The sequence below is a fragment of the Chelonia mydas genome, chromosome 15, assembly GCF_015237465.2.
Source record: "Chelonia mydas isolate rCheMyd1 chromosome 15, rCheMyd1.pri.v2, whole genome shotgun sequence".
Classification (NCBI taxonomy): domain Eukaryota; kingdom Metazoa; phylum Chordata; order Testudines; family Cheloniidae; genus Chelonia; species Chelonia mydas.
In genome coordinates this window covers 2,586,216-2,611,958 of record NC_057856.1, presented here as the reverse complement: position 1 = coordinate 2,611,958, position 25,743 = coordinate 2,586,216, and the positions used below count along the sequence as shown (strand labels likewise).

Here is a 25,743-nt window from a genome sequence, read left to right as displayed (position 1 = left end):
GAAAAGGAGTACTTGTGGCACCTTAGAGACTAACCAATTTATTTGAGTATAAGCTTTCGCTCAAATAAATTCGCTTATGCTCAAATAAATTGGTTAGTCTCTAAGGTGCCACAAGTCCTCCTTTTCTTTTTGTGTCTGTTTACAGTGGGACACAGGGACTCTCTCCCATTCTGTGTCTGTACAGCTCCTAGCACAGAATGGTTCCGAGCTCAGCCAGGGTCTTTAGGCCCCAGCATAAAACAAATAAGAATTATGATGACTTCACCCCCAGGTATTTGAAATCTGGTTCCGCGTGTAATGATTGTCCTTTCTCTGAAATGGGCTGGACCAAACGCTACATCCCAGCACCACTGAGCTTTGCAGGGTTTGTGATCGAGATCAGAACTGCATGTCTGGAGCCACATTGGGTGAAAGTTCCCCTGTCACTTTGTGAACACTCATAGGGGAAAATCTGCAACATCCCGTGACCCTAGTACCAGTGAACATTGGTACCCATGGCAATAGGTACCAGGGAGTATGGGTACCACGGGGTATTAGTATCTAGATACCTGTGCCCCAGGATAGCGTTGGGGATCAGTGTCTAAAGTGCCCTGGCCCTGGATAGGATCAGTGTCTAAGGTACTCTGCCCCTGGATACCAGTGGGGATCAGTGTCTAAGGTACCCTGGCCCTGGATACTGGTGGGGATCAATGTCTAAGGTACCCTAGCCCTGGATACCGGTGGGGATCAGTGTCTAAGGTGTCCTGCCCCTGGATACCAGTGGGGATCAGTGTCTAAGGTATCCTGGCCCTGGATACCAGTGGGGATCAGTGTCTAAGGTACCCTGGCCCTGGATACCAGTGGGGATCAGTGTCTAAGGTGTCCTGCCCCTGGATACTGGTGGGGATCAATGTCTAAGGTACCCTGGGCCTGGATACCGGTGGGGATCAGTGTCTAAGGTGTCCGGGCCCTGGATACCGGTGGGGATCAGTGTCTAAGGTACCCTGGCCCTGGATACCGGTGGGGATCAGTGTCTAAGGTACCCTGGCCCTGGATACCAGTGGGGATCAGTGTCTAAGGTGTCCTGCCCCTGGATACTGGTGGGGATCAGTGTCTAAGGTACCCTGGCCCTGGATACCGGTGGGGATCAATGTCTAAAGTGCCCTGGCCCTGGATACCGATGGGGATCAGTGCCTAAGGTACCCTGGCCCTGGATACCAGTGGGGATCAGTATCTAAGGTGTCCGGGCCCTGGATACCAGTGGGGATCAGTGTCTAAGGTACCCTAGCCCTGGATACCGGTGGGGATCAGTGTCTAAGGTACCCTAGCCCTGGATACCGGTGGGGATCAGTGTCTAAGGTGTCCTGCCCCTGGATACCAGTGGGGATCAGTGTCTAAGGTACCCTGGCCCTGGATACCGGTGGGGATCAGTGTCTAAGGTACCCTGGCCCTGGATACTGGTAGGGATCAGTGTCTAAGGTACCCTGGCCCTGGATACCAGTGGGGATCAGTGTCTAAGGTACCCTGGCCCTGGATACCAGTGGGGATCAGTGTCTAAGGTACCCTGGCCCTGGATACCAGTGGGGATCAGTGTCTAAGGTACCCTGGCCCTGGATACCGGTGGGGATCAGTATCTAAGGTACCCTGGCCCTGGATACCGATGGGGATCAGTGTCTAAGGTACCCTGGCCCTGGATACCAGTGGGGATCAGTGTCTAAGGTGTCCTGCCCCTGGATACCGGTAGGGATCAGTGTCTAAGGTACCCTGGCCCTGGATACCAGTGGGGATCAGTGTCTAAGGTACCCTGGCCCTGGATACCGATGGGGATCAGTGTCTAAGGTACCCTAGCCCTGGATACCAGTGGGGATCAGTGTCTAAGGTACCCTGGCCCTGGATACCGGTGGGGATCAGTATCTAAGGTACCCTGGCCCTGGATACCGATGGGGATCAGTGTCTAAGGTACCCTAGCCCTGGATACCAGTGGGGATCAGTGTCTAAGGTGTTCTGCCCCTGGATACTGGTGGGGATCAGTGTCTAAGGTACCCTGGCCCTGGATACCGGTGGGGATCAGTGTCTAAGGTACCCTGGCCCTGAATACCGGTGGGGATCAGTGTCTAAGGTACCCTGGCCCTGGATACCGATGGGGATTAGTGTCTAAGGTGTCCGGGCCCTGGATACCGGTGGGGATCAGTGTCTAAGGTACCCTGGCCCTGAATACCAGTGGGGATCAGTGTCTAAGGTACCCTAGCCCTGGATACCGGTGGGGATCAGTGTCTAAGGTACCCTGGCCCTGAATACCGGTGGGGATCAGTGTCTAAGGTGTCCGGGCCCTGGATACCTGTGGGGATCAGTATCTAAGGTGTCCGGGCCCTGGATACCGGTGGGGATCAGTGTCTAAGGTACCCTGGCCCTGAATACCGGTGGGGATCAGTGTCTAAGGTGTCCGGGCCCTGGATACCGGTGGGGATCAGTATCTAAGGTGTCCGGGCCCTGAATACCGGTGCGGATCAGTGTCTAAAGTGTCCGTGGCTCTAGTACCAGTGGTACTGGTTCCACCAGGTCTAACATGGGAGCTACTCCAAGGGCAGTGCTTCTTTTCAGAGCAGACGTAGTGACTGGGGCGTGCTCCTGGCTGCCTGCCTCTACCTACGGGAGGAAGCAATTCGGTTGGGCTCGGCCCACTTCCAGCACCAATGCAGTGAATTGCTTGGCGTCTGCCCAGGACTGAGCTCACGGCCTGGCTACGTGGTGGGGAGAGAGGCCATTTAGAGAAACCCTTGTGGTGGGAATGGACTAGATTAAAGTCCAAATTCCCAGTCACGCCTTTCCTGCTCTTGGGGCAGGGATAGAAGGGTGGGGTAAGGTGACTTTAAGCTATCTTTGGGATCCCTGTATTCTGGAGCCTACCCAGCTCCCAGTGCAACTCAGAGCCATCTCAGGGCTGCTCTAACGTACCCTGCTTTGCGTGGCAGCCAGTGCATAGTCATAGCACTGGCCACTCTGCTCACACCCCTATGCCAGGAGTGGGGCTCTGCATAGCCCTTACGCCACCCTAGATGGCCAGGGAGGTCACATAAGCAGGGGAGTTCTCGGGCTTTCCTCCCCACTTCACACTATCAGAGTCCAAGGGCCTTAGTGTGACCAGGGATAAGGCCCTGGGTCTCTTCCCTGGGACCAGCCTTCCAAAGTAAGAACCACGGCAGGGTTCTTGTCTCCATTTGCTGTCCCCTCACCTCTTGCTGGCTTTCCAGGGCACTGCCCCCCTTGCATGTGACATGGCTCCATCTCTGCTGGGATCCTCATGCATGTCTCCCCGGCTCTCGCCTGAGCTGCACCCCCCAGTCCTATGCTCTCCCCCCCACCCGAGCCTCTTCTCTCTCTCTGCTGGTGTGAGCGCCTTCTCCCCTGCAGCTCCTGCTGCCTGAAGCAGCCTGCCTGTCTCCACCCCCTCTTCTTGGAGACCCATCTGCTCCCTGCTGCTAGCACCTCTCAGTCTCTCAGTCCCTGTGCCGCTCGCCATAGGGCTGAAGGCTCTGAGTCACTGGACAACATCTTTGCACCTACCCCCTGCTGTGTCTCGCTGATGCCATGTGGGATGGAGGCTGTGTGAAAGGCACTGTGAAAATGCAATGTGGCACAGGTCCCGGCTGGGTTATAAATCCATTTTCTTTGCTTTCAGCTGATCCGAACACACTCTTCCGCTCCAACTCCCTGGCCTCCAAATCCATGGAGCAGTTTATGAAGGTGAGTGTGGTGGAGAGTGTCCCAGTGAATTCCGGGAAAGCCGGTGTTAGTAACTCTGATCTGTGCCATACCTCAGCATGCTAAGGGCCCCTCTTCCATCCTCCTCCCTGTGCAGCCTGTGAAATAACACCATGAGAAAAGTGACATGCTGGTCCGAGCACAGAGCTGGGAGCCAGGAAGTCCTGGCTAGTTCAGATTCCAATTGTGGTGGCCTCAGGCAAGTCTCTCTGTGTCCTTGTCTGTGGGATAGGTGGTGGATGCAGGGAGCTGGTTGTCTGCTAATATTGATCTGCCATGGGTGTGCACTGGCCATGAGAAGAGCCCCAGAAGGGCTAAATTTTGGGGTTTGTCTTCACTAGACTCTTGTGTCTCCTGGTAATTGATTGTCAATGAGTTTGGGGTAGTTAACACCTTTGTGAAATCACCCCACATTTTCATCCCGGTTTGTTCTTTACCCCAAGGATCACAGGGGTTAATGGGCAAAATGTCCAGTGAAGACATACCCTGAAGTGTTTATTCAGGGCTTATCTTCACACACAGCACTGCAGCAGTGCAGCTGCACCCCTCAGTGCGTCTGGTGAAGATGCTCTCTGCTGAAGGGAGATCAGCATAATAAACCCACCTCTGCAAGGGGCGGGAGAAGCTGTTTTACCCTGAGGTGAGCTAGACAGGCCACTTTTGGAGGGGTGTAAAGTGCTGATCTCCGGTGAGCACTACAGGGGCCAGGATTTCCTGGTGAGGTACCCATCATGCATCAGTAGCGTTCTCTCACTGTAAAGACCCCCTCTCTGGCAGCGAGGAGAAAGCTATTCTCTCCTTCCCCACTGTCATCCTCAGCTGGGCCTACTGGTCAGCTCACAAAGAGAGCTGTGGCACCCCTTTCAGTGGCATTTACTGCCCTAGCTTCCCCTTTTTCCTGGGGCTGTCTGTGCCCCAGGGATCCCCTTGCAACCAGCTTTCTCCATCAGAGAATGGCAAGCACCGTTCCTTACAGCTCCAAGAGGGGGTGCTAGGAAGTGACATGAGGCTTCAACAATCCCCTGGAAGGCAGGTTAGGGTCAAACCTGGGGCTTGTCCCTTGGGTTGCAGAACCTATAATGAGTGGCACTCTCCAATTTCTCCTCCTCATCTCTCCTCTCTGTATGTTCATCCTTTCTAAATTAGCTGTTAGCAGTCAAGCAAGAGATCTTGGAGTCATTGTGGATAGTTCTCTGCACTCAGAGTGCAGCAGCTGTCAAAAAAGCCAACAGAATGTTGGGAATCATTAAAGGGATAGATAATAAGACAGAAAATATCATCATGCCACTATATAAATCCTGGTACACCCACACCTTGAAAGATGTGTGCAATTCTGGTCGCTCCATCGCAACAAAGATATATTAGAATTGGAAAAGGTTCAGAGAAGAGCCACTACAATGATTAGCGGTGTGGAACGGCTTCCCCACAATGAAAGAGAAAAAAGTGTAACTGTTTAGCTTAGAAATAGCCAACCAGGGGAGGATATGACAGAGGGCGATACAATCATGCCTGGTGCGGAGAAAATAAATAGGGCAGTGTTATTTACCCCTTCACATAACACCAGAACCAGGGGTCACCCACTGAAATAAATAGGCAGCAAGTTTAAAACAAACATAAGGAAGTATTTCTTCACACAACACACAGTCAGTCGTGGAACTTGCTGCCAAAAGTGAAGGCCAGAAATGCAACTGGATTAAAAAAAGAATGACATAAGTTCATGGCCAGATCCATCAATAGCTATTAGCCAAGATGGGCAGGGACGCAACCCTATGCTCCAGGTGTCCCTAAGCCTCTGGCTGCCAGATGCTGTTTTGTTCACTCCCTCTGAAGCATCTGGTATGCCATTGTCAGAGACAGGACACTGAGCTAGAAGGACCATTAGTCTGACCCAGTCTGGCCTTTCTTTCTTTCTTTCTTTCTTTCTTTCTTTCTTTCTTTCTTTCTTTCTTTCTTTCTTTCTTTTTTCTTTCTTTCTTTCTTTCTTTCTTTCTTTTTCCTTTATCCTCCTTCTCCCCTTCCCGATCTCTTCCTTCCTTCTTGCTTCCCCCATTCTCTCTTATCCCCTTCGCACTCCCCTCCATCATTCATAGATTTTCTGCTGTCTCCGCAGGTGGTAGGGATGCCCTATCTCCATGAGGTCCTGAAGCCGATCATAAACCGGATCTTTGAGGAAAAGAAGTATGTCGAGTTGGATCCATGTAAGATTGAGCTGAACCGAACCAGGTGAGTGTGAGAGCAGCAGGGATCCATGCCAGGGCCTGCTGGGATAAATCTGGAGTGACTCCAGTGGCTGCAGCGGCGTGGGTCTGTATCCACATTGCCAGAGCTGAGACCAGGATCTGCCCGTAGCACCATCCATTCAGGGGGAAACAGCTAATGTCACAAACCAAGTTGTTTGCAGATACTTTTCCATAGCAAGAACTAGCTGCTCAGAGAGAACCCCCAATTCGCCCTTCCCCAAAAAAAACTGATCTCCCAGGAGAGGCAAACTGCTAAAGGTAAATCTCACACATCTAATTGGGTCTGGTCTAGATGAGGACATTGCCCAGTGAGGTGCCAGCTGGCACTGGAAGCCTTGGGGTGCTGGCAGCATCCTGCCTGGTAAATGACATTCTCTCTTGACTGAGCTGAGTGTCTAGATCAAGGCTGCATTCTGAGAAAGCGAGGGGCTAGGGATGCACATGGTACCTCACTGCAATGCTGACGATCATGAGTGTGAGTGCCACACTCTGAGCAGCCTGATGCCAGTGTCGGCCTGGATGGAGGGAGGAGCTTGATAGCTCCTTCTGGGCTGGGATTTGTGTTAGCAGCGAGTCCTCTGCTCCCTGTGCTGAGATGGGAGCACAGTGGGCTCGGGTTGCAGCGTATGCCCTCCTTTATCATCTCACTTCTAGCTGATGCACAGCGTCTCTTGTCCCACACACATGCCCACTGGAGTCCCCCAGCCTGGGGCATGCCAAGCAGCAAATCCAGCGTAGGGATCTATTATTTCAGAAGGTGGAGAAAGCTACTAGGGGAGAGGCTGTTCTAGATTTGATTTTGACAAATAGGGAGGAACTAGCTGAGAATTTGAAAGTGGAAGGCAGCTTGAGTGAAAGTGATCACGAAATGGTGGAGTTCATGATTCTAAGGAATGGTAGGAGGGAGAACAGCAAAGTAAAGACACTGGATTTCAAGAAGGCAGACTTTAGCAAACTCAGGGAGTTGGTAGGTAAGACCCCATGGGAAGCAAGTCTAAGGGGTAAAACAATTGAAGACAGTTGGCCGTTTTTCAAAGAGACATTATTAAGGGCACAAGAGCAAACTATCCCACTGCATAGGAAAGACAGGAAGTCTGGCAAGAGAGCACCCTGGCTTAACCAGGAGATCGTCAATGATCCAAAAATCAAAACAGAGTCCTACAAAAAGTGGAAACTAGGTCAAATGACAAAGGATGAATATAAACAAATAACACAAGTATGTAGGGACAAAATTAGAAAGGCCAAGGCACAAAATGAGATCAATATTCTACAAATATTCTAGAAAAATATTCTACAAATACATTAGAAGCAAGAGGAAGACCAAGGAAAGGGTAGGCCCATTACTCAATGCGGGGTGTGGGGGGGAAACAATAACAAAAAATGTGGAAATGGCAGAGGTTATTAATGACTTCTTTGTTTCGGTTTTCACCAAGAAGGTTGGTGGCGATTGGATGTCAAACATAGTGAATACCAGTGAAAATGAGGTAGTATCAGAGGCTAAAATAGGAAAAGAACAAGTTAAAAATTACTTAGACAAGTTAGATGTCTTCAAGTCACCAGGGCCTGATGAAATGCATCCTAGAATACTCAAGGAGCTGACTGAGGAGATATCTGAGCCATTAGCGATTATCTTTGAAAAGTCATGGAAGACGGGAGAGATTCCAGAGGACTGGAAAAGGGCAAATATAGTGCCATTCTATAAAAAGGGAAATAAGGACAACCTGGGGAATTACAGACCTGTCAGCTTAGCTTCTGTACCTGGAAAGATAATGGAGCAAATAATTGAGCAATCAATTTGCAATCATCTAGAAGATAATAAGGTGATAAGTAACAGTCAGCATGGATTTGCCAAGAACAAATTGTGTCAAACCAATCTGATAGCTTTCTTTGACATGGTAACAAGCCTTCTGGATGGGGGAAAGTGGTAGACGTGGTATATCTTGACTTTAGTAAAGCTTTTGATACTGTCTCGCATGACCGTCACAAACAAACTAGGGATATGCAACCTAGATGGAGCTACTATAAGGTGGGTGCAAAACTGGTTGGAAAACTATTCCCAGGGAGTAGTTATCCGTGGTTCAGTCATGCTGGAAGGACATAACGAGTGGGGTTCCACAGGGATCAGTTCTGAGTCCAGTTCTGTTCAATATCTTCATCAATGATTTAGATAATGGCATAGAGCGTACACTTATAAAGTTTTCAGATGATACCAGGCTGGGAGGGGTTGCAAGTAATTTGGACAATAGGATTAAAATTAAAAATGATCTGGACAAACTTGAGAAACGGTCTGAAGTAAATAGGATGAAATTCAATAAGGACAAATGCGAAGTACTCCACTTAGGAAGGAGCTGTCAATTGCACACATACAAAATGGGAAATGTCTGCCTAGGAAAGAGTACTGCAGAAAGGGATCTGGGAGTCAGCGTGGACCACAAGCTAAACATGAGTCAACAGTGTAACACTGTTGCAAAAAAAGCAAACGTCATTCTGGGATGTATTAGCAGGATTATTGTAAGCAAGACACAAGAAGTAATTCTTCCACTCTACTCTGCGCTGATTAGGCCTCAACTGGAGTATCATGTCCAGTTCTGGGTGCCACATTTCAGGAAAGATGTGGACAAATTGGAAAAGGTCCAGAGATGAGCAACAAAAATGATTAAAGGTCTAGAAAACATGACCTATGAGGGAAGATTTAAAAAAATTGGGTTTGTTTAGTCTGGAGAAGAGAAGACTGAGAGGGGACATGATAACAGTTTTCAAGTACATAAAAGGTTGATACAAGGAGGAGGGAGAAGAATTGTTCTTCTTAACCTCTGAGGATAGGACAAGAAGCAATGGGCTTAAATTGCAGCAAGGGAGGTTTAGGCTGGACATTAGGGAAAACTTCCTAACTGTCAGGGTGGTTAAGGACTGGAATAAATTGCCTAGGGAGGCTGTGGAATCTCCATCATAGGAGATTTTTTAGAGCAAGTTGGACAAACTCCTGTCAGGAATGGTCTAGATCAATGGTTCTCAAACGTTTGTACTGGTGACCCCTTTCACACAGCAAGCCTCTGAGTGCGACCCACCTTATAAATTAAAACCACATTTTTAAAATATATTTAACACCATTATAAATGCTAGAGGTAAAGTGGGGTTTGGGGTGGAGGCTGACAGCTCGCAACCCCCCCATCTAATAAGCTCGCGACCCCCAGTTTGAGAACCCCTGGTCTAGATGATACTTAGTCCTGCCGTGAGTGTAGGGGACTGGACTAGAAGACCTCTTGAGGTCCCTTCCAATCCTATGGTTCTATGACCTGTCAAGGGGAGCTGTGATTGGTGCTGCTGTGGGGCCTGGCGTGTGGGCCTGGGGGCCACACTGCATCAGGTTAGGATAACCACTGTTGCCTGGCTGGTGGAGGCACCCTGCTTGCTCTAGGCCAGGGGTTCCTGCCATAGTCTTAGGGCAAGTGTGGACCTCAGAGCAGAGCGAAGGGGCTGGGATGGCGCCGGGCGGCTGTGCTGGAACATGTGAGCAGTCAGGCCAAAGGGTCCGGCAGGGAGTGAGAGGACTGGGGGAACTAGTTGCCTTGGATGCTCGTGGTGCGTGCGTGTGGGAGCCGGGTGTAGCTGCGAGGAGAGCACAGGTGCGAGCGGTGTCGCTGGCTCCGGTGTGGGTGGGGGTTGGGCGCATTCCAGTTAGAAATGGCAAATCAGGAAAACAGTGACACATGGAAGCTGCTGTAATTCACGGTTCATTTTTCCCACTTAACAGTGCTAATTAAAGCAGAGAAAAGTGAGTCTGAAAATAACCCAGTAGCCTCCGGGGACCATACACACAGGCAGGGCAGCATCCCCCCATCCAGGGAAGTGTGATGGACTCTTGGGTTGCAACTCTGAGGTCACCTCACCCCCCCGTCTTCTGCTGCTATGCTGAGATTGGAGGGGGAAGGAGAAGAAATTAACCCTCTGCCCTCCAGTGCCTGTGGCATGAACTCCCCTTCTCCCAGAGGGCCACCCAGGTAACTCGGGAGGGGCTCATCTCCTCAAAGACCACGTGGCCCAGATAGACCAGAGCAGCTCCCGCCCCTGAGCGCTGGTCATGGGAGTTCAGCCTTTCTCCATGGGAGGGGAAGGCTGCTCTGAGCAGGCTGGAGCATGTGTGGCATTGTCAGGATGCTGCTCTGCCCTGAGAGGAGATGGGTGCTGGGTTCTGCCCAGCCTTCCCTTCATCCCTGGGCTGCTGGCTCAGCCCTTCCCAGCTCAGCTGCAGCGTAGTGGTCTGTACGAAAGGAGCAGGCAGGCTCAGCCCAGCCACTAGAGGGCAGGCCTCAGCCGTTATCGGTAGCTCTAATTGGCCCCCGATCAGCCATCTCCTCAGAGGGGCCATGGACATGGGAGTCCCCCGTGCTGGGCCGGGGGAGTGAGGCAGTGTGTGTGGGAGTTTGCCCTGCACCTGCCTCTGCTGCACCTGGTCGTGGGTAAACTGCGGTTTCTGCTTTCCAGCGCTCTCAGGCTAGCACTGAATTGACTCAGCGCCCATGCGAGGAGCCTGCCAGGGACTAGCTGGTGGTGCAAGCTGCTGGGGCGTGGAAGGAGCTGGGTCTCTGGCGAGCTGAGTGCATCACTGAATTAGCTTTTCTCGCCTGGCCCAGGGACCACTGCTTCTGGGGAGAGGCGAAGGCTTGCCCCCTTCCTGGGGCAGAGCGCAGGGCAGCAGCCAAACACTTGCCCTAAGTGGGAGGCAAGGATCTCACCGGCTGAGCTCCTGGCTACTGACTGCAGGGTCATCGGGGATGATTCTCCTGATAAAAACAGCCCCCTAGCCCTATCCCCAGACATGTCTGTCATGGCGGGAGGACTCACCCAGCCCCATGGCCATAGGGGGCCGGGGCTGGCACAGGAGGGGGGTTATTGTGGGTACTTAGGATGTGCTAAGCACTGATCAGCTATATGTAAAGTCATCCCCTGCCCAGGGGAGTGTCTAAGCCTCTCACCCTGCGGCATGCTGGGTGGCTTCCAGGAGCCCAGAGCCGGTGGAGGGAGCGGCTGAGCATTTTGAATAACAAACTGCATCTGTGCGTGAGCAATTCTTCACCAGCGAGGGGCACCGGCGGGTCTGTAGATTCCGACTCCCACAATCTGCCCGGTGTGGTGAGCCCACCTCAGCAGGGGAACGGAGCCTCTGGGTCCAACAGTCTCACTGCACCCGAGCCAGTGGGATCCTACAGCTTCCCCACCCCTGCTGGCCTTCCCGGCTCCAAACCCGGAGTCATCGTGCTTGGCTTTCCCTGTGCGACCCCCGCTCTCCTGGAACCCCACAAGCCAGCCCAGTCCTCCCAGTATTTCCCTTGGAGTCCAGACAGGGCCGTTCCCAGGAGAGAAACAGCTCACGCTGGTTGCTAAGCAACACCGTCTCAGGGATGCTGGAGCAGAGAGGAGGCTACTAGCCCTTGACGGATGGTGCACAAGGACTATGTCTTGAGGGAGTTGCTCCTCCATGGTGATTCTCCATCTCTGTGCTGTGCTGGCCACGCTCAGCAGGGTGTTTGTGTGGGGATGTGGGCTTGGGGGGCTCAGGAACAAGGCCCTTAGGGCATCCAGACTACGTTCTTAGTGACATCAGTATGAACGGACTTCAAGCCACATGTGCAAGGCACATACCAATGACAGTCTTGTGCCAGTGACACCATAGGCGCCAACTTCAGCTGGCACCGGTGGGTGGTTGACCCTCCCCACCCCGACTCCACCCCACCCCACCCCCTCCCACCCTGCCTCCGCCCCCATTCCAACCCCTTCCCCAAAGTCCCCACCCCAACTCCCCCCCCCCGCCCCTATTCCAACCCCTTCCCCAAATCCTCACCCGGGCCCTGCCTCTTTCCCGCCTCCTCCCCTGAGCGTGCCACGTTCCCACTCCTCCCCCCTCCCTCCCAGAGCTTGTTACACCGCGAAACAGCTGTTTTGCGGCGGTGAGTGCTGGGAGGAGAAGCAGGGACTTGGCGTGCTCAGGGGATTAAGCGGAGGCGAGGTGAGGTGGGGGGGCTGGGAGCTTGGCTGCCGGGGTGTGAAGAGCACCCACCGTATTTTCCCTGATGGAGTCGGCGCCTATGAGTGACATGATGGAGTTTGCTGAGCTGGGTGTGGGCCGGGGCAAGGAAGCCCAAAGCTGAATGCCGTGCTGGTGGTCCCAGCTGAGCTTGGGGCCCCATTGGTTTAGATGGCCAGACACACAGTGAGAGGCAGCAGTCCCTGCCCCCCAGACAAGACAGAGGATTGCCCCAGTTTAGCCAAGAAGATGGACTAATTTGTCCAAAGTCACACAGGAGATCTGGAGTCAGTTGCTGGCTGACTCCTAGCCCAGTGCCTTGCTCCCTCTCAGGGTCAAAATAGCTTCTGATGATCCATGTGCCAGCCAGGTAGGAGGGGCCAGCTGCAAAGTCCTCTGGGGACAGGAATTGCTGGGGATCCCTGCTTTGAACTCTCAAAATGGACCGTGAAGATAAGGCAGGCCCAGGCAAGCCCTTTGAGTCTGAAGCCAGGATTTGCGGTGCCCAGCTTCGCTCTAAGCAAAGGGTCACTCTGACCAGGACTGCAGAGTGTACGCTGCAGGGCTGGGATTGGCTTTGGGAGCTCATTGTGCTGTAAATATTAGGCACTAGCAAGACAAAGGGGTTTCCTGGCCTTGGAGCTGCTGCATGCTTGAACCTGGCTGCCAGGGAGCCCAGTTCTTAGACCCAGGCTGGGTGTGTTTTGTGTCCACAGAATTCCCCCTTCCCAGAGCAGTGGGCTCCAGAAGACTACAATTTTTTTTTTTAAAGAAAAGCCTGAATTTCAGAGGTGCCCAGTGTGTGCATGCACCCTGTGAGTGCTCAGCACCACTGGAAACACTGTTGCAAGGAAAATCTTCCAACCAAGACTACCTGGTGCAATGCTGCCCTCCTCAGGCTGGAGCCTGAGACCCACTTTCTCAGATAGCAGCTCAGTGCCCCATTCAGGCATTGACACTGAAACCTAATCAGGGTGACCCAAATGCCAGCTTATTAACTATTTCACAGCGGATCATCTTTTTAGCTGAAGCATCCAGCTGATGTGCTTATCCCACAATTGCAAATTGCCTCCCCCACGCTCAACTATCCCCTCCCCTACTTTCCCCTACCTGAGAGTTATGCATCGTCAATCCAAAAATCTGCAAGGCGAAAAAAAGCAAGGAGAGACATTTGATGTGGAATTGCCCAGGAGCTCCTGCGCTGACTTCAGTAGCCACCTCAATATTCCAGTCTGCAAAATCCTCCATTTAAAAGCAATGGACCTAAATCTGACATTGCAGCCTTTCAGCCTGCCATTTGCCGCACGAGTTTTCCACCAGGCCAAGACACGGAACGGCCCATGTCCCAAGGGGTAGCTTTGATTATATGCCAACAAAAGCAACAGTGCGAGAGAGCTACTGCAAAGGCTCACGTGGATTTGTCGCTAATGTGCGTTTCTCTGGGTTTCTCTCCAGGAGGATTTCCTTCAAGGGCTCCCTGTCCAAGGCCCAGGTGCGGGAGAGCAGCCAGGAGCTCCTGAAGGGCTACCTGAGCGACATCATGGAGTCCATCATTGGCTCGGTGGAGAAGTGCCCCCCTATCGTGAGGGTGGCCTTCAAGCATCTGCACAAGCGGGTGGAGGAGCAGTTTCCAGAGGCGGAGCATGAGGTCAGAAAGCGGCACAGGGGGGTGAAGGGGAAAGGGCTCGGCAGGGAGAATTCCTCTGTAGGCAAACAAGGGCTCAGCCACAAACCGTCACGGCGTGAAGAAGTCCTAGGGAATGGACTCTTTGCCTTCTAGCACCCTTCACCCTCACAACATACTGGCCATATGCGTCGTCGTCCACAGGCGCTGGCTTTCCAATGTGCCAGGTGGTGCTCAACCCCTGGCTCTGCCCCAGGCCCCACCCCCACTCCACCCCTTCCCCCAAGTCCCCCCCCGCCCCGCCTTTTCCCGCCCCAGTCCTCCCCCTCCCGCTCCCCCTAGTGTGCTGCATCCTCGCTCCTCCCCTCCCCCCAGAGCCTCCTGCACGCTGTGAAACAGCAGATCGCGGTGGGTGGGAGGCATGGGGAGGGAGGGGGAGGCACTGATCGGCGGAGCCCCCCAGCGGGCAGGAGGCGCCAGGGAAGGGACGGGGGAGCTGATGGGGGGCTGCTGGTGGGTGCTCAGCACCGCAAACTTTTCCCCCTGGGTGCTGCAGCCCCGGAGCACCGACAGCGTCGGCACCTGTATCTTTGTCCCCTTCTAATAGCCGGAGCCCGTAAGAGGATACCAGCCTGCTCTTGCTAAACTCGACGGGCTAGGGAGGCTGTAGCTCAAGCGTTTTTGAGTTTTGGTGCTACAGGGCCAGGCTTCAGGCCCCATTAAGGACCCAGCTGTGTGGTTGTTGCACTAGAATCTCAAAGCACTTCGATAGTGACGTTAGCCTCGCAATCTTCCCTGTCAAGTAGGTGAAGTGATTTGCCCAAGCTCAAAGAGCAACTCAGCAGCAGGGCTGGGAAGGAACCCCAGGAGCCCTGTTTGCCATAACCTTTCGTGACTCCTGTTCATTTCGCTCCGGTGCCTTCCCCAGTGAGCGCCCCACAGACTGTGCTAGCAGCCGGGCCCAGCCCTCCTTTCCCGGGGCCATCCGATGGGATCACAGAACAGGAGGTGCAGCTGACCTATTGCTGTCCTGTCCCCTTGCTCCAGCCAGACTGCTCAGCAGGCTCTTTTCAATCCACCTGGAGCTGAGGGATGGTTGCTGTGGCTGGAGTTGGATCTGGGGGGAGGTGGGAGGTAGGATCCCCAGGGACCAGCAGGAATTTGGAGAACCCACCCATGCTCCCCTGAATGGAGATGAGATTCCATGCAGCAGCTGTGGTTTGTGGGCCGGATGCACTATAAAGCCTATAGAAGCTTGGGGGGAGGGCCTTGCATGAAGCCATGCGATTACCTCTGCCTTTGAGAGAGCCCCACGGATTCCGCCTGAGGAGTCAGCAAGCTGCTGAGCCTTCAATGCTACAGTTAGCTGGCCCCGAATCCAGTGTGGGGCTGCAAAGAGGGTGGGCAAGGAGGCTATCGGGGACAAAGGAACCGGGCCAGGATGATGCCTTTCTGGCAGGGGCAGCTAGGCATACCATGGGCAATCCTCTTCCAAGGCTTTCCATGGGCAACAGCGCTGTATCTCAGCCATGCATTCCCCCTCGACACACACACCAGAAGTCACAATCCTCTGCTTGTGACATCACAGGAGTCAACTGTGATGTCACAAGGGAGGGTCATGACCTCATCCAGGGAAATAAATAGGGGGAGCAAGTGACATCTTGAATGGCAAAGGTTCCGTTTCTGTGCAAAAGGCCCAGCTAATAAAACCCTAGAAGAGATGCCAAAATAACAGATCTGACTGGGAGAATGTCTCAAGGAGAGTTTATTTTTCAGGGCTTTTTCCCCTTTTACCTGGGGGTGTCTGTATGATTGTGGTGCATGTGACTGATGTCTGGTGTACTGTCCCTAAAAATGTATCCAAACGCTGCCTTGTGTGCAAAGAAAAGCAGGAATGCCCAGTGGTTAGGGCAGTAGTATGGGAGTTTGACCTGGGTTCAAATCCCTGCTCTGCCACAGACTTCCAGTGTGACCTTGGGCAAGGCACTTATTCTCTCTGGGCTTCAATTCCTATCTGCCCAATGGGGATAACCTCTTGCCTCCCAGGGGTCTTATGAGGATACATGCATTATAGAATCATAGACTGACTGGAGGGGACTGTGATAGGTCATCTAGTCCAGTCTCCTTCAGGACTAAGTGTTATTTAGACCATTCCTGATAGGAGTTGTCTAACCTGCTCTTTAAAATCTCTAATGATGGAGATTCAACAACCTCCCTTTTATTCCACTGCGTAACCATCCTGACAGTTAGGAAGTTTTTCCTAATGTCCAACCTAAACCATCCTTGCACCAAATTAAGCCCATTGCTTCTTGTCCTATCCTTAGAGGTTAACGAGAACAATTTTTCACCTTCTTCCTTGTAACAACCTTTTATGTCCATGAAAACTGTTATGTCCCCTCTCAGTCTTCTCTTCTCCAGACTAAACAAACCCAGTTTTTTCAGTTTTCCCTCAGAGGTCATGTTTTCTAGACCTTTAATCATTTTTGTTGCTCTTTTCTGGCCTTTTTCCAATTTGTCCACATCTTTCCTGAAATGTGGCACCCAGAACTGGACACAATACTCCAGCTGAGGCCTAATCAGTGCGGAGTAGAGCGGAAGAATTACTTCTTGTGTCTTGCTTACAACACTCCTGCTAATACAGCCCAGAATGATGTTTGCTTTTTGTGCAACACTGTTACACTGCTGACTCATATTTAGCTTGTGATCCACTATAACTAGGGCGCTATCAAATTCACAGTCCATTTTGGTCAATTTCAATTTTTAAAAATTGTAAATTTCATGATTTCAGACATTTAAATTGTAGGTGTTTTAACTGTAGGGCCAACTCCGGTATGGAGGCATGGTATGGAATTGCCACCCTAACTTCTGCTCTGCGCTGCCTACAGAGCTGGGCACCTGGTCAGCAGCCACTGCTCTCCAGCCACCCAGCTCTGAAGTCAGCGCAGAAGGAAGAGTGGCGATACTGCGATACCCCCAACAATAACCTTGGAACCTCTGCCCCTCCTTGCGATGACCCTCTTTTGGATTGGAACCTTCAGTTTGAGAAACCCTGGTCTGTATAGTATAGGGTAAAAGTATATAAAAACCAAAGACCAGATTTCACAGTCCATGATGCGTTTTCATGGCCATGAATTTGGTAGGGCCCTAACTATAACCCACAGATCCCTTTCCTCAGTAGTCCTTCCTAGGCAGTAATTTCCCATTTTGTATGTGTGCAACTGATCGTTCCGTTCGAAGCAGGGGGGCTGGAACAATGTGTACAGTGGGAGGGGGGGCGAGAGCCATTGAACCAAACTGCGAACCCTGGATATGATGGAAACCACTTCACGCCAGGGGGTGCAGCAGCCCCCCCAGCACTTGTAGTTGCAGCACCTGTGCTTCTAAGGGGAGCACTTTGCATTTGTCTTTATTGAATTTCATTCTGTTTACTTCAGACCCTTTCTCCAGTTTGTCCAGATCATTTTGAATTTTAATCCTGTCCTCCAAAGCAATTACAACCCTCGCAGCTTGGTATCATCCGCAAACTTTAGCAGTGTACTCTCTATGCCATTATTTACATCTTTGATTCATAGATTCATAGATATTTAGTTCAGAAGGGACCATTATGATCATCTAGTCTGACCTTCTGCACAACGCATATCTTGATGAAGATATTGAACAGAAACCGACACAGAACTGATCCCTGAGGGACCCCACTTGCTATGCCCTTCCAGCTTGACTGTGAACCATTGATAACTGTTTTTTCCAACCAGTTATGCACCCACCTTATCTAGGTTGTATTTCCCTAGTTTGTTTATGAAAAGGTATTGAGAGAAAATATCAAAGCATAAAAACAGCCAGACTGGGTCAGACCAAAGGACCACCTAGCTCAGTATCCTGTCTTCTGACAGTGGCCAATGGCAGGTGCCTCAGAGGGATTGAACAGAACAGGTCATCATCAAGTGATCCATCCCCTGTCGCCCATTCCCGTGTTTGGCAAACACTGAAGTCAAGATATACCACATCTACTGCTTTCCACCTATCCACAAGGCTTATTACCCTTTTTGTTCTTAATAAATCCATGCTGTCTGTTACTTATCACCTTATTATCTTCTAGATGATTGCAAATTGATTGCTTAATTATTTGCTCCATTATCTTTCTGATACGGAAGTTAAGCTGACTGGTTTGTAATTCCCCGGGTTGTTCTTATTCCCCTTTTTATAGATTGGCACTATAGTTGCCCTTTTCTAGTTTTCTAGAATCTCTCCCATCTTCCATGACTTTTCAAAGATAAATGTTAATGGCTCAGATATCTCCTCAGTCAGCTCCTTGAGTATTCTAGGATGCATTTCATCAGGCCCTGGTGTCTTGAAGACATCTAACTTGTCTAAGTAATTTTTAATTTATTCTTTCCCTATTTTAGCCTCTGATCGTACCTCATTTTCACCAGCATTCACAACATCAGATGTCCAATGGCTACTAAACTTTTTGGTGAAAACTGAAACAAAAAAGTCATTTAGCACTTTACCATTTCTATATTTTCTGTTATGGTTCCCCTCCCCCACCCTCATTGAGTAACGGGTCTATCCTGTCCTTGGTCTTCCTCTTGCTTCTAATGTATTTGTAGAAAGTTTTCTTGTTACCTTTTATGTCTCTAACTAGTTTAATCTCATTTTGTGCGTTGGCCTTTCTAATTTTGTCCCCACATACTTGTATTATTTGTTTATATTTATCCTTTGTAATTTGACCTAGTTTCCACTTTTTGTAGGGCTCTTTTTTGAGTTTCAGATCATTGACGATCTCCTGGTTAAGCCAGGGTGCTCTCTTGCCATACTTCCTATCTTTCCTACGTAGTGGGATAGTTTGCTCTTGTGCCCTTAATAATGCCTCTTTGAAAAACTGACAACTCTCCTGAAATGTTTTTGCCCTTAGATTTGCTTCCCATGGGATCTTACCTACCAACTCCCTGAGTTTGCTAATGTCTGCCTTCTTGAAATCCATGATCTTTCTCATGCTGTTTTCCCTCCTATCATTCCTTAGGGTATGTCTACACTGGCAGAGTTCCAGCGCCGGCAGTTCCAGCGACGCTCAGAGAGCGCTGAAGGGACACCGCTGTTGTGTGTTCACACTGTCAGCTGCCTGTGCAATAGCATGTTCACACTTGTATCACTTGCAGCGGTATTCGGAGTGGTGCACTCTGGGCAGCTATCCCACAGAGCATCTCTTCCTCTTCTGCCGCTAAGAGTTGTGGGAAGGCAGAGGGGGTTGCGGGGCAACCTGGGTCCTGTCCCAATGCCCCATGATGCATGGCTTCGCATCCCAGCAATCCCTGTGCTTCCATCTGCATTCGGTGCCATCTTTCAATGGTTTGTGTACTGCGCACTCTGCCTCAGTAGTCTGCAGGAATGGATCCCGCACTGTTGACCAATATGCTGCTCGCTCTGACTAACATGTCACGAGTGGCAGTGGAGTTATTCCTTAAACTACAAAGGCAAGAGGAGTTTGACATTGATCTCGCCACGTGTAGTAGCTACGACACGAGATTGATTGTGGCATTCATGGAGGTGCTGACCACTGTGGAACGCCACTTTTGGGCTCGGGAAACAAGCACTGAGTGGTGGGATCACATCGTCATGCACATCTGGGATGATGAGCAGTGGCTGGAGAGTGTTTGGATGAGGAAAGCCACATTCATGGAACTGTGTGATGAGCTCATCCCAGCCCTGAGGCATAAGGACACGAGAATGAGAGCTGCCCGGCCATTGGAGAAGCGCGTGGCAATTTCACTGTTGAAGGTGGCTACTTCAGACTGCTACTGATCGGTCACTAACCAGTTCGGAGTGGGAAAGTCGACCATTGGACTCGTGTTGACAGAAGTGTGCAGGGCCATTAATTGCATCCTGCTCCGAAAAATTGTGATTCTGGGCAACGTGTGTGACATTGTGGATGGTTTTGCATTGTGGATGGCTTCCCTAACTGCGGAGGGGCGATAGATGGCATGCATATTCCAATTCTGGCACCAGACCATGTAGCCACTGAGTACATTAATCAGAAGGGGAATTTCTGTGTGGTTCTCCAGGCGCTTGTGGATCACCATGGGTGTTTCATGGACATTAACGCAGGCTGGTCCATGCATCTTTCGGAACACTGGCTTGCTCAGGAAGCTGCAAGCTGGGACTTTCTTCCTGGACCAGAAGATCACTCTAGGGGAAGTTGAAATGTCCACTGTGATCCTAGGAGACCCTGCCTACCTCTTAATCCCGTGGTTTATGAAGCCATACACAGGGCACCTTGACAGCAGCAAGGAGCGGTTCAACAACAGGCTGAGCAAGTGCAGAATGACTGTTGAGCGTGCCGTTTAAAGGCCTGCTGGTGATGCCTGTATGGGAAGCTGGACCTGGCCGATGACAATATCCCTATGCTTATAGCCGCATTCTGTACGCTCCATAATATTTGTGGAGGGAAGGGTGATGGCTTCACTTAGGGTTGGACTGCTGAGGCTCAGTGAAGGGAGGCTGAATTTGAACAGCCAGAGACCAGGGCTATTAGAGGGGTGCAGTACGGGGCCATAAGGATTAGGGGTGCCTTGAGGCAGCAATTTGAAGCTGAAATCCACTAATATTTGTTGCTGTGCTCGGGAGTGCAGTGCTTGTAATGCTAGGAGGTGATTGTGATTGGTGCAGATGATGCACTATGAAGGTTTAAGAAAATTATCTGTTGCTTTGCAGGGCTCGGTTTGCTTTCAATTAATAGAATTAAGATTGCTTTCAAACCAACACAATTCTTTTATTAAAAAACAACAACCGGAGGGGAGAGAGAAACAAAAGAACACCTCAGCACTGAGGGGGATGGTAGAAGGGAAGGTCTCAAGAGGAGGAGGGGTCCCGGGACGGTTAATTTGTGTATGTCCAGGGCTCATATCCATCCTTCTCCTTTGGAGTACAGTGCAGTGGATACTGTACTTCAGCAGGGCAAAACTGCAGAGGGACGGGTGTTGAGTGCAGTGGGTAGTGGGAGTCCGCAGGGCTGGACTGTGATGGGGCAGGAGTGGAATGCAGCGGGTACAGACTGGAGCTAGGAGGTTGATAAGATTGTGTTGGTGGTGTCTGGGGGGTGCATGGGAAAGAGTTTTGCGACAGCGGCTGCAGGGGAAGGCGGGCACGCAGCTGATTGGTTTGCAGTGCTAGTAGCACCTGGAGTGTGTCTGCTTGGCACGCTGTAACATTCAATAGCTGCTCCGTGGCTTCGTTCTGGTGCACCGTGTTCTCCTTTCGGTCCCTCTTCTCGCTGTCCCGCCACTACTTCAATTCTTGTTTTTCGGCCGCAGAGTGCATCATGACATTATGCAGAAAGTCCTCTTTAGTTCTTCGTGGCCGCTTTCTAATTCTGTGCAGCTTTTCAGCCGGTGATAACAAAGAGGGAGGCTGGGCTCCCAAGGTCATATCTGTTAAGCCAAAGTGCAACATTTTACAGAAGCAGCATTGTTTGCAACACACAGACCACTGATTCAGTGATTTAAAACACGAGCACTATTCACATACCTGTCACTAAGTGGCTGACTCCAGGCAAGCCACATGAGCCACAAGACCCCCAAAATGGTGAGTAACCACAGGCGCAGGAGAAATCAGTGTTCCAGGACTATACTGTACACTGGGCACGAGGCTCTTGGGGAGAGCCGGCACTGTAGGGGGGCCTTCTAATCATTATGGTCCCCACATTTTCCACAGGCTGTGTTCATTATGGAAGATATCTTGCTGCTGAAGGCGAGCAGGGAACCAAGGGAGAGTTTTCTCAAAGACTGCAGCTTCCGCCCTGGCCCTTATGCGGCTGACCTGTGTGCAGCAATGGTCCTCCCCCCACCGCCCAGTGATGGCAGAGTGGCGGGGGAAAGTTAACCTTAATGGGGCAAGAAACAAAAAAGCTCTGTCAAAGAACCTGTGGCAGCGGATTGCCCAGTATCTCCATGAGAGTTTCCTGGAGATCTGAGGCAGATTCCCGTCAAGTGAGGGAGTCAATCAACACCCTGTTCCACTGCTCAGACTAGGCATGTGGTGGTACCCACATCATACAGACACAAGCCTGCCTTCTGCAGCCCTCCTGCTCCCCAAAACTCGCTTTAGTGATTCCCAAAATCAAATCCACTTACCATGGGCCTCCTCGCCTGTTTCCACTTTGCCAAGATCCAACAGCTCTGACTGGCTAGCCTCCTCCAGGGTAGGGAAGAGCTCCTGGCTGCATGCATCTCTGACCTCCGAGTTGTCTTCTGGCTCTGGGTCCCCCTCCCCCTGCACATCCTCATCCAAGATTTCCTCCTTCTGGCTCAGTCCACTCTCGACTGGCCCGCGAGCCACCAAAGTATCCACAGCGGCCTTCGCAGTGGAGGTGGGGTCGCCACCAAGGATCGCGTCCAGCTCTTTGTAGAACCGGCAGCTCGTGGGCCCAGCACCGGAGCGGCGGTTTGCCTCCTGCGCTTGTGGTAGGCGTTCCACAGCTCCTTCGCTTTGACCCTGCACTGCAGTGTGTCCCGCTCACGGCCCCTTTCTGTCATGCATCGTGAAATCTGTCCATAGGTATCATAATTCTGACTGTTGGAGCGCAGCTGGGGCTGGACAGCCTCCTCTCCCCAAGTGCTGATGAGGTCCAGCAGCTCGGCACTGCGCCAAGCAGGAGATTGCCTGGTGCATGGAGCAGGCTTGGCCACCTGGAAAGATGCGCTGAGACCACTGCACGCACCACCGAGCCAACAGGACGGGGACTTTCCAAATTCCCAAGGAATTTACAGGGTGGGACTCACGGTTCGTCACCTGAGGACAGAGCAGTGGAGTTCAAACCGATGACCAGAGAGGCAAGAACAGGCATTGTGGGACACCTCCCGGAGGCCAATCGCAGGGCTGTGATCGACCAGGGTTTCTGTACCCCCGGCGCAGAAGGCTGCATGTCTCTCGTCGGGGTGGTGTTTTTACAGCGCTGCAGCTGTGCAGTGTCTGCGCGCGCAGCGGCTTGGCCACGTGACCCCTGGGGAGTTACAGCGCAGAACGCTGCTTTACGGCGCAGAAACCTGCCCATGTAGACAAGGCCTCAGAATCATGAGTTCCACCATTTCATGATCACTTTCACCCAAGCTGCCTTCCACTTTCAAATTCTCAACCAGTTCCTCCCTGTTTGTCAAAATCAAATCTAGAACAGCCTCTCCTCTAGTAGCTTTCTCCACCTTCTGAAATAAAAAATTGTCTCCAATACATTCCAAGAACTTGTTGGATAATCTGTGCCCTGCTGGGTTGTTTTCCCAACAGATGTATGGGGAGTTGAAGTCCCCCATCACCACCAAGTCCTGGGCTTCGGATGATTTTGTTAGTTGTTTAAAAAAAACCTCCTCCACCTCTTCTTCCTGGCTAGGGGGTCTGTAGTAGACCCCGACCGTGACCTCACCCTTGGTTTTTACCCCTTTTATCCTGACCCAGAGATTTTCAACAAGTCTGTCTCCTATTTTATCTTAAAGTCGGTCCAAGTGTATACGTTTTTGACATAGAAGACAACACCTCCTGCCTTTTTCCCCTGCCTGTCCTTCCTGAGCAAGCTGTACCCTTCTGTACCAATATTCCAGTCCAGTCTCTGTGATGGCAGCTATGTCATAGCTGTATTTATTAACTAGTATTTCAAGTTCTTCCTGCTTATTCCCCATACTTCTCGCATTAGTATACAGACATCTAAGATACTGATTTGATTTCCTCCCTGTGTTCTTTCTGGTCTTTCCCTTATCCCTGCTATAATGGCCCATGCTCCCCACAGACTCCGACCCATCTCCTAGGTCTCCATGTTTTGGACTTACCTGTGGGCTTCTGTCACCTGCCGTCATTGAACCTAGATTAAAATCCTTCTCACTAGGTTAGCCAGTCTGTATCCAAATACGCTCTTCCCCTTCCTCGATAGGTGGACCCCATCTCTGCTTATCAGTCCTTCTTCCTGGAACAGCATCCTGTGGTCAAGGAAGCCAAAGCCCCCCTGGCAACACGATCCTCGCAGCCAGGCATTCACCTCCAGGATGTATCTGTCTGTGCCTGGGCCCCCTACCCTTGGCTGGAAGGATCAAAGAGAACACCACCTGCACCCCCAACTCCTTCACCCTCCCTCCCAGAGCCCTGTAGTCACTGATGATCTGCTCAGGGTTGTACCTCACAGTAACATTAGTGCTCACATAGAATCATAGAATATCAGGGTTGGAAGGGACCTCAGGAGGTCATCTAGTCCAACCCCCTGCTCAAAGTGGGACCAATCCCCAATTTTTTATTGCCCCAAATCCCTAAATGGCCCCCTCAAGGATTGAACTCACAAACCTGGGTTTAGCGGGCCAATGCTCAAACCACTGAGCTATCCCCTCCCCCCACATGGATGAGAAGTATAAAGTAGTAGTCAGAGGGCCGGATGATCTTTGACAATCCCTCCATAATGTCTCAGACACGGGCCCCTGGCAGGCAGCATGCCTCCTGGGATGCCATGTCAGGGCGACAGATGGGTGCCTCCATCCTCCTCAGAAGAGAGTCATCAATCACCACTACTCTACCTTTCCTCCTGGGAGTGGTGGCTCCAATCCTCCCAGCCTTGGGGGTACATGGCTTCTCCTTCTCCACCTTTGGGGGTGGTTCCTCATGGCTTGTTACCAGGGCAGCATAACAGTTCATCATTATGTTGAGTGGGTTGGGAGTAGGGGTGGAGCGCTGCCTTCTGTCAGAAGTAACCAGAGCCAGTGTCCTCCCTGTGACAAAGCCATATCCTCCTCCCCCAGTGGTGTGACAGCAGTCATCTGTAGCTGAATAGCTTCCTCAGCCTTGGGTGTCTCCACATGAATACTCACAATGAACTCCTCATGGGCACGGATGCTCCTCAGCCGAGCCAGCTCCTCCTGTAGCTCTCCCACCTGCTTCCTGAGAGATTCCATCAGTCGGCACCTTTCACACTGGACGGTCCCTCCAGCCTGGCTCTCAGAGTGGGAAATGCAAGCCACAGTCTCTGCAGATCCGGACCAGGATCTGGGTAGAGGCATCCCTGGCTAGGTTCTCTGTCTGGGTACAGGTGCAGGTGGAGGAGACAGGAGTGGCACTGGCACTGGCGAGGTGGCACTTCCGAACCATTATATTACATCTCCCTTTCCAGCTCCCCTGTTCTCTAGCTCCCCTGGGTCGCTTAGCCCCTGGCTTTTAAGCCGGCTCTCCTAGGTCAGCCCTACCCCCTCATTAATCACACAGGGGAGAGGGATCACAAAGCTGATTGAGGCTGATCAAGGATGATCCAGGGAACAAAGGCTCAGAGAAAAGAGGCCCCAGACCCACAATCCCAACTGACCAACTGCCGCTGGTGAAGGCACTGAGATGCTATAGTAACGGAGCCATATTACACACACTGGGTAGATTTTGTTCTCCATGTTGCTCCCACATATTTCTGAGGAGATGCACATGACGTCTTCTCTCTCTCTCTCTCTCTCTCTCAAGTATACTTGACTTGTGTTCTTTGTTGTTTACCTAAATCTAAACCAAAGTCCAACTTAGACTGCAAGTCAGCAGTTACTCTTTGCTCATGGAATGATGTTTTGGAGGGTGGCTGCTGATGCTGGTGGTTGAAATTCTGATCCTTTCTTAGGATGTGAAGTACATTGCCATCAGTGGGTTCCTATTCCTCCGCTTCTTCGCTCCTGCCATCTTGACACCAAAGCTGTTCAACCTCCGCGACCAGCACGCCGACACCCGGACCAGCCGCACACTTTTGCTGTTGGCCAAGGTACCCAGCAGGGTGAAAGGGTGGGGGAGGAGGGGGGAACCTCCTGCTTTGTGCTGAGTTTTCATGCTGTTTGACTGCTTGTCTGATCCCTGTGAGGCATTGCTGTAACATGTCAGACTGCCTCGGATAGCACCCTCTCTTAGTGGAGAAATCCACAGAGGGCAAAATAAGCCCAATTCTTGTGGGCAGGGTTCTCAGCTGGTGTGAATCAGCAATGGTTTCAGTGGAGCTATGCCAATTTGGAAGATCTGGCCAAGATGTCCCTGGTGTCAAGTTGTGACTTGATTCCAGCCTCTAAGTACCCTCGCAGAGAGAAGATTCCTGGATCCTTCATGGATTCTAAAGGGTTATTTAAGGTAGC

The 25,743-nt window shown here is 51.4% G+C and overlaps 1 protein-coding gene across 2 annotated transcripts in view; it reads left to right on the top strand.

Moving 5' to 3' along the window:
- The window catches only part of RASAL1 (RAS protein activator like 1), a 111,244-nt gene that overhangs the window by 61,525 nt on the left and 23,976 nt on the right, over positions 1-25,743 (top strand). For both annotated transcript variants that reach the window (XM_037878909.2, XM_037878910.2), the window contains 4 exons: positions 3,659-3,723; positions 5,852-5,964; positions 13,462-13,654; positions 25,245-25,382. In XM_037878909.2, the coding sequence (XP_037734837.1) occupies positions 3,659-3,723; positions 5,852-5,964; positions 13,462-13,654; positions 25,245-25,382 (509 nt within the window). The remainder of the gene's footprint in view (positions 1-3,658; positions 3,724-5,851; positions 5,965-13,461; positions 13,655-25,244; positions 25,383-25,743) is intronic.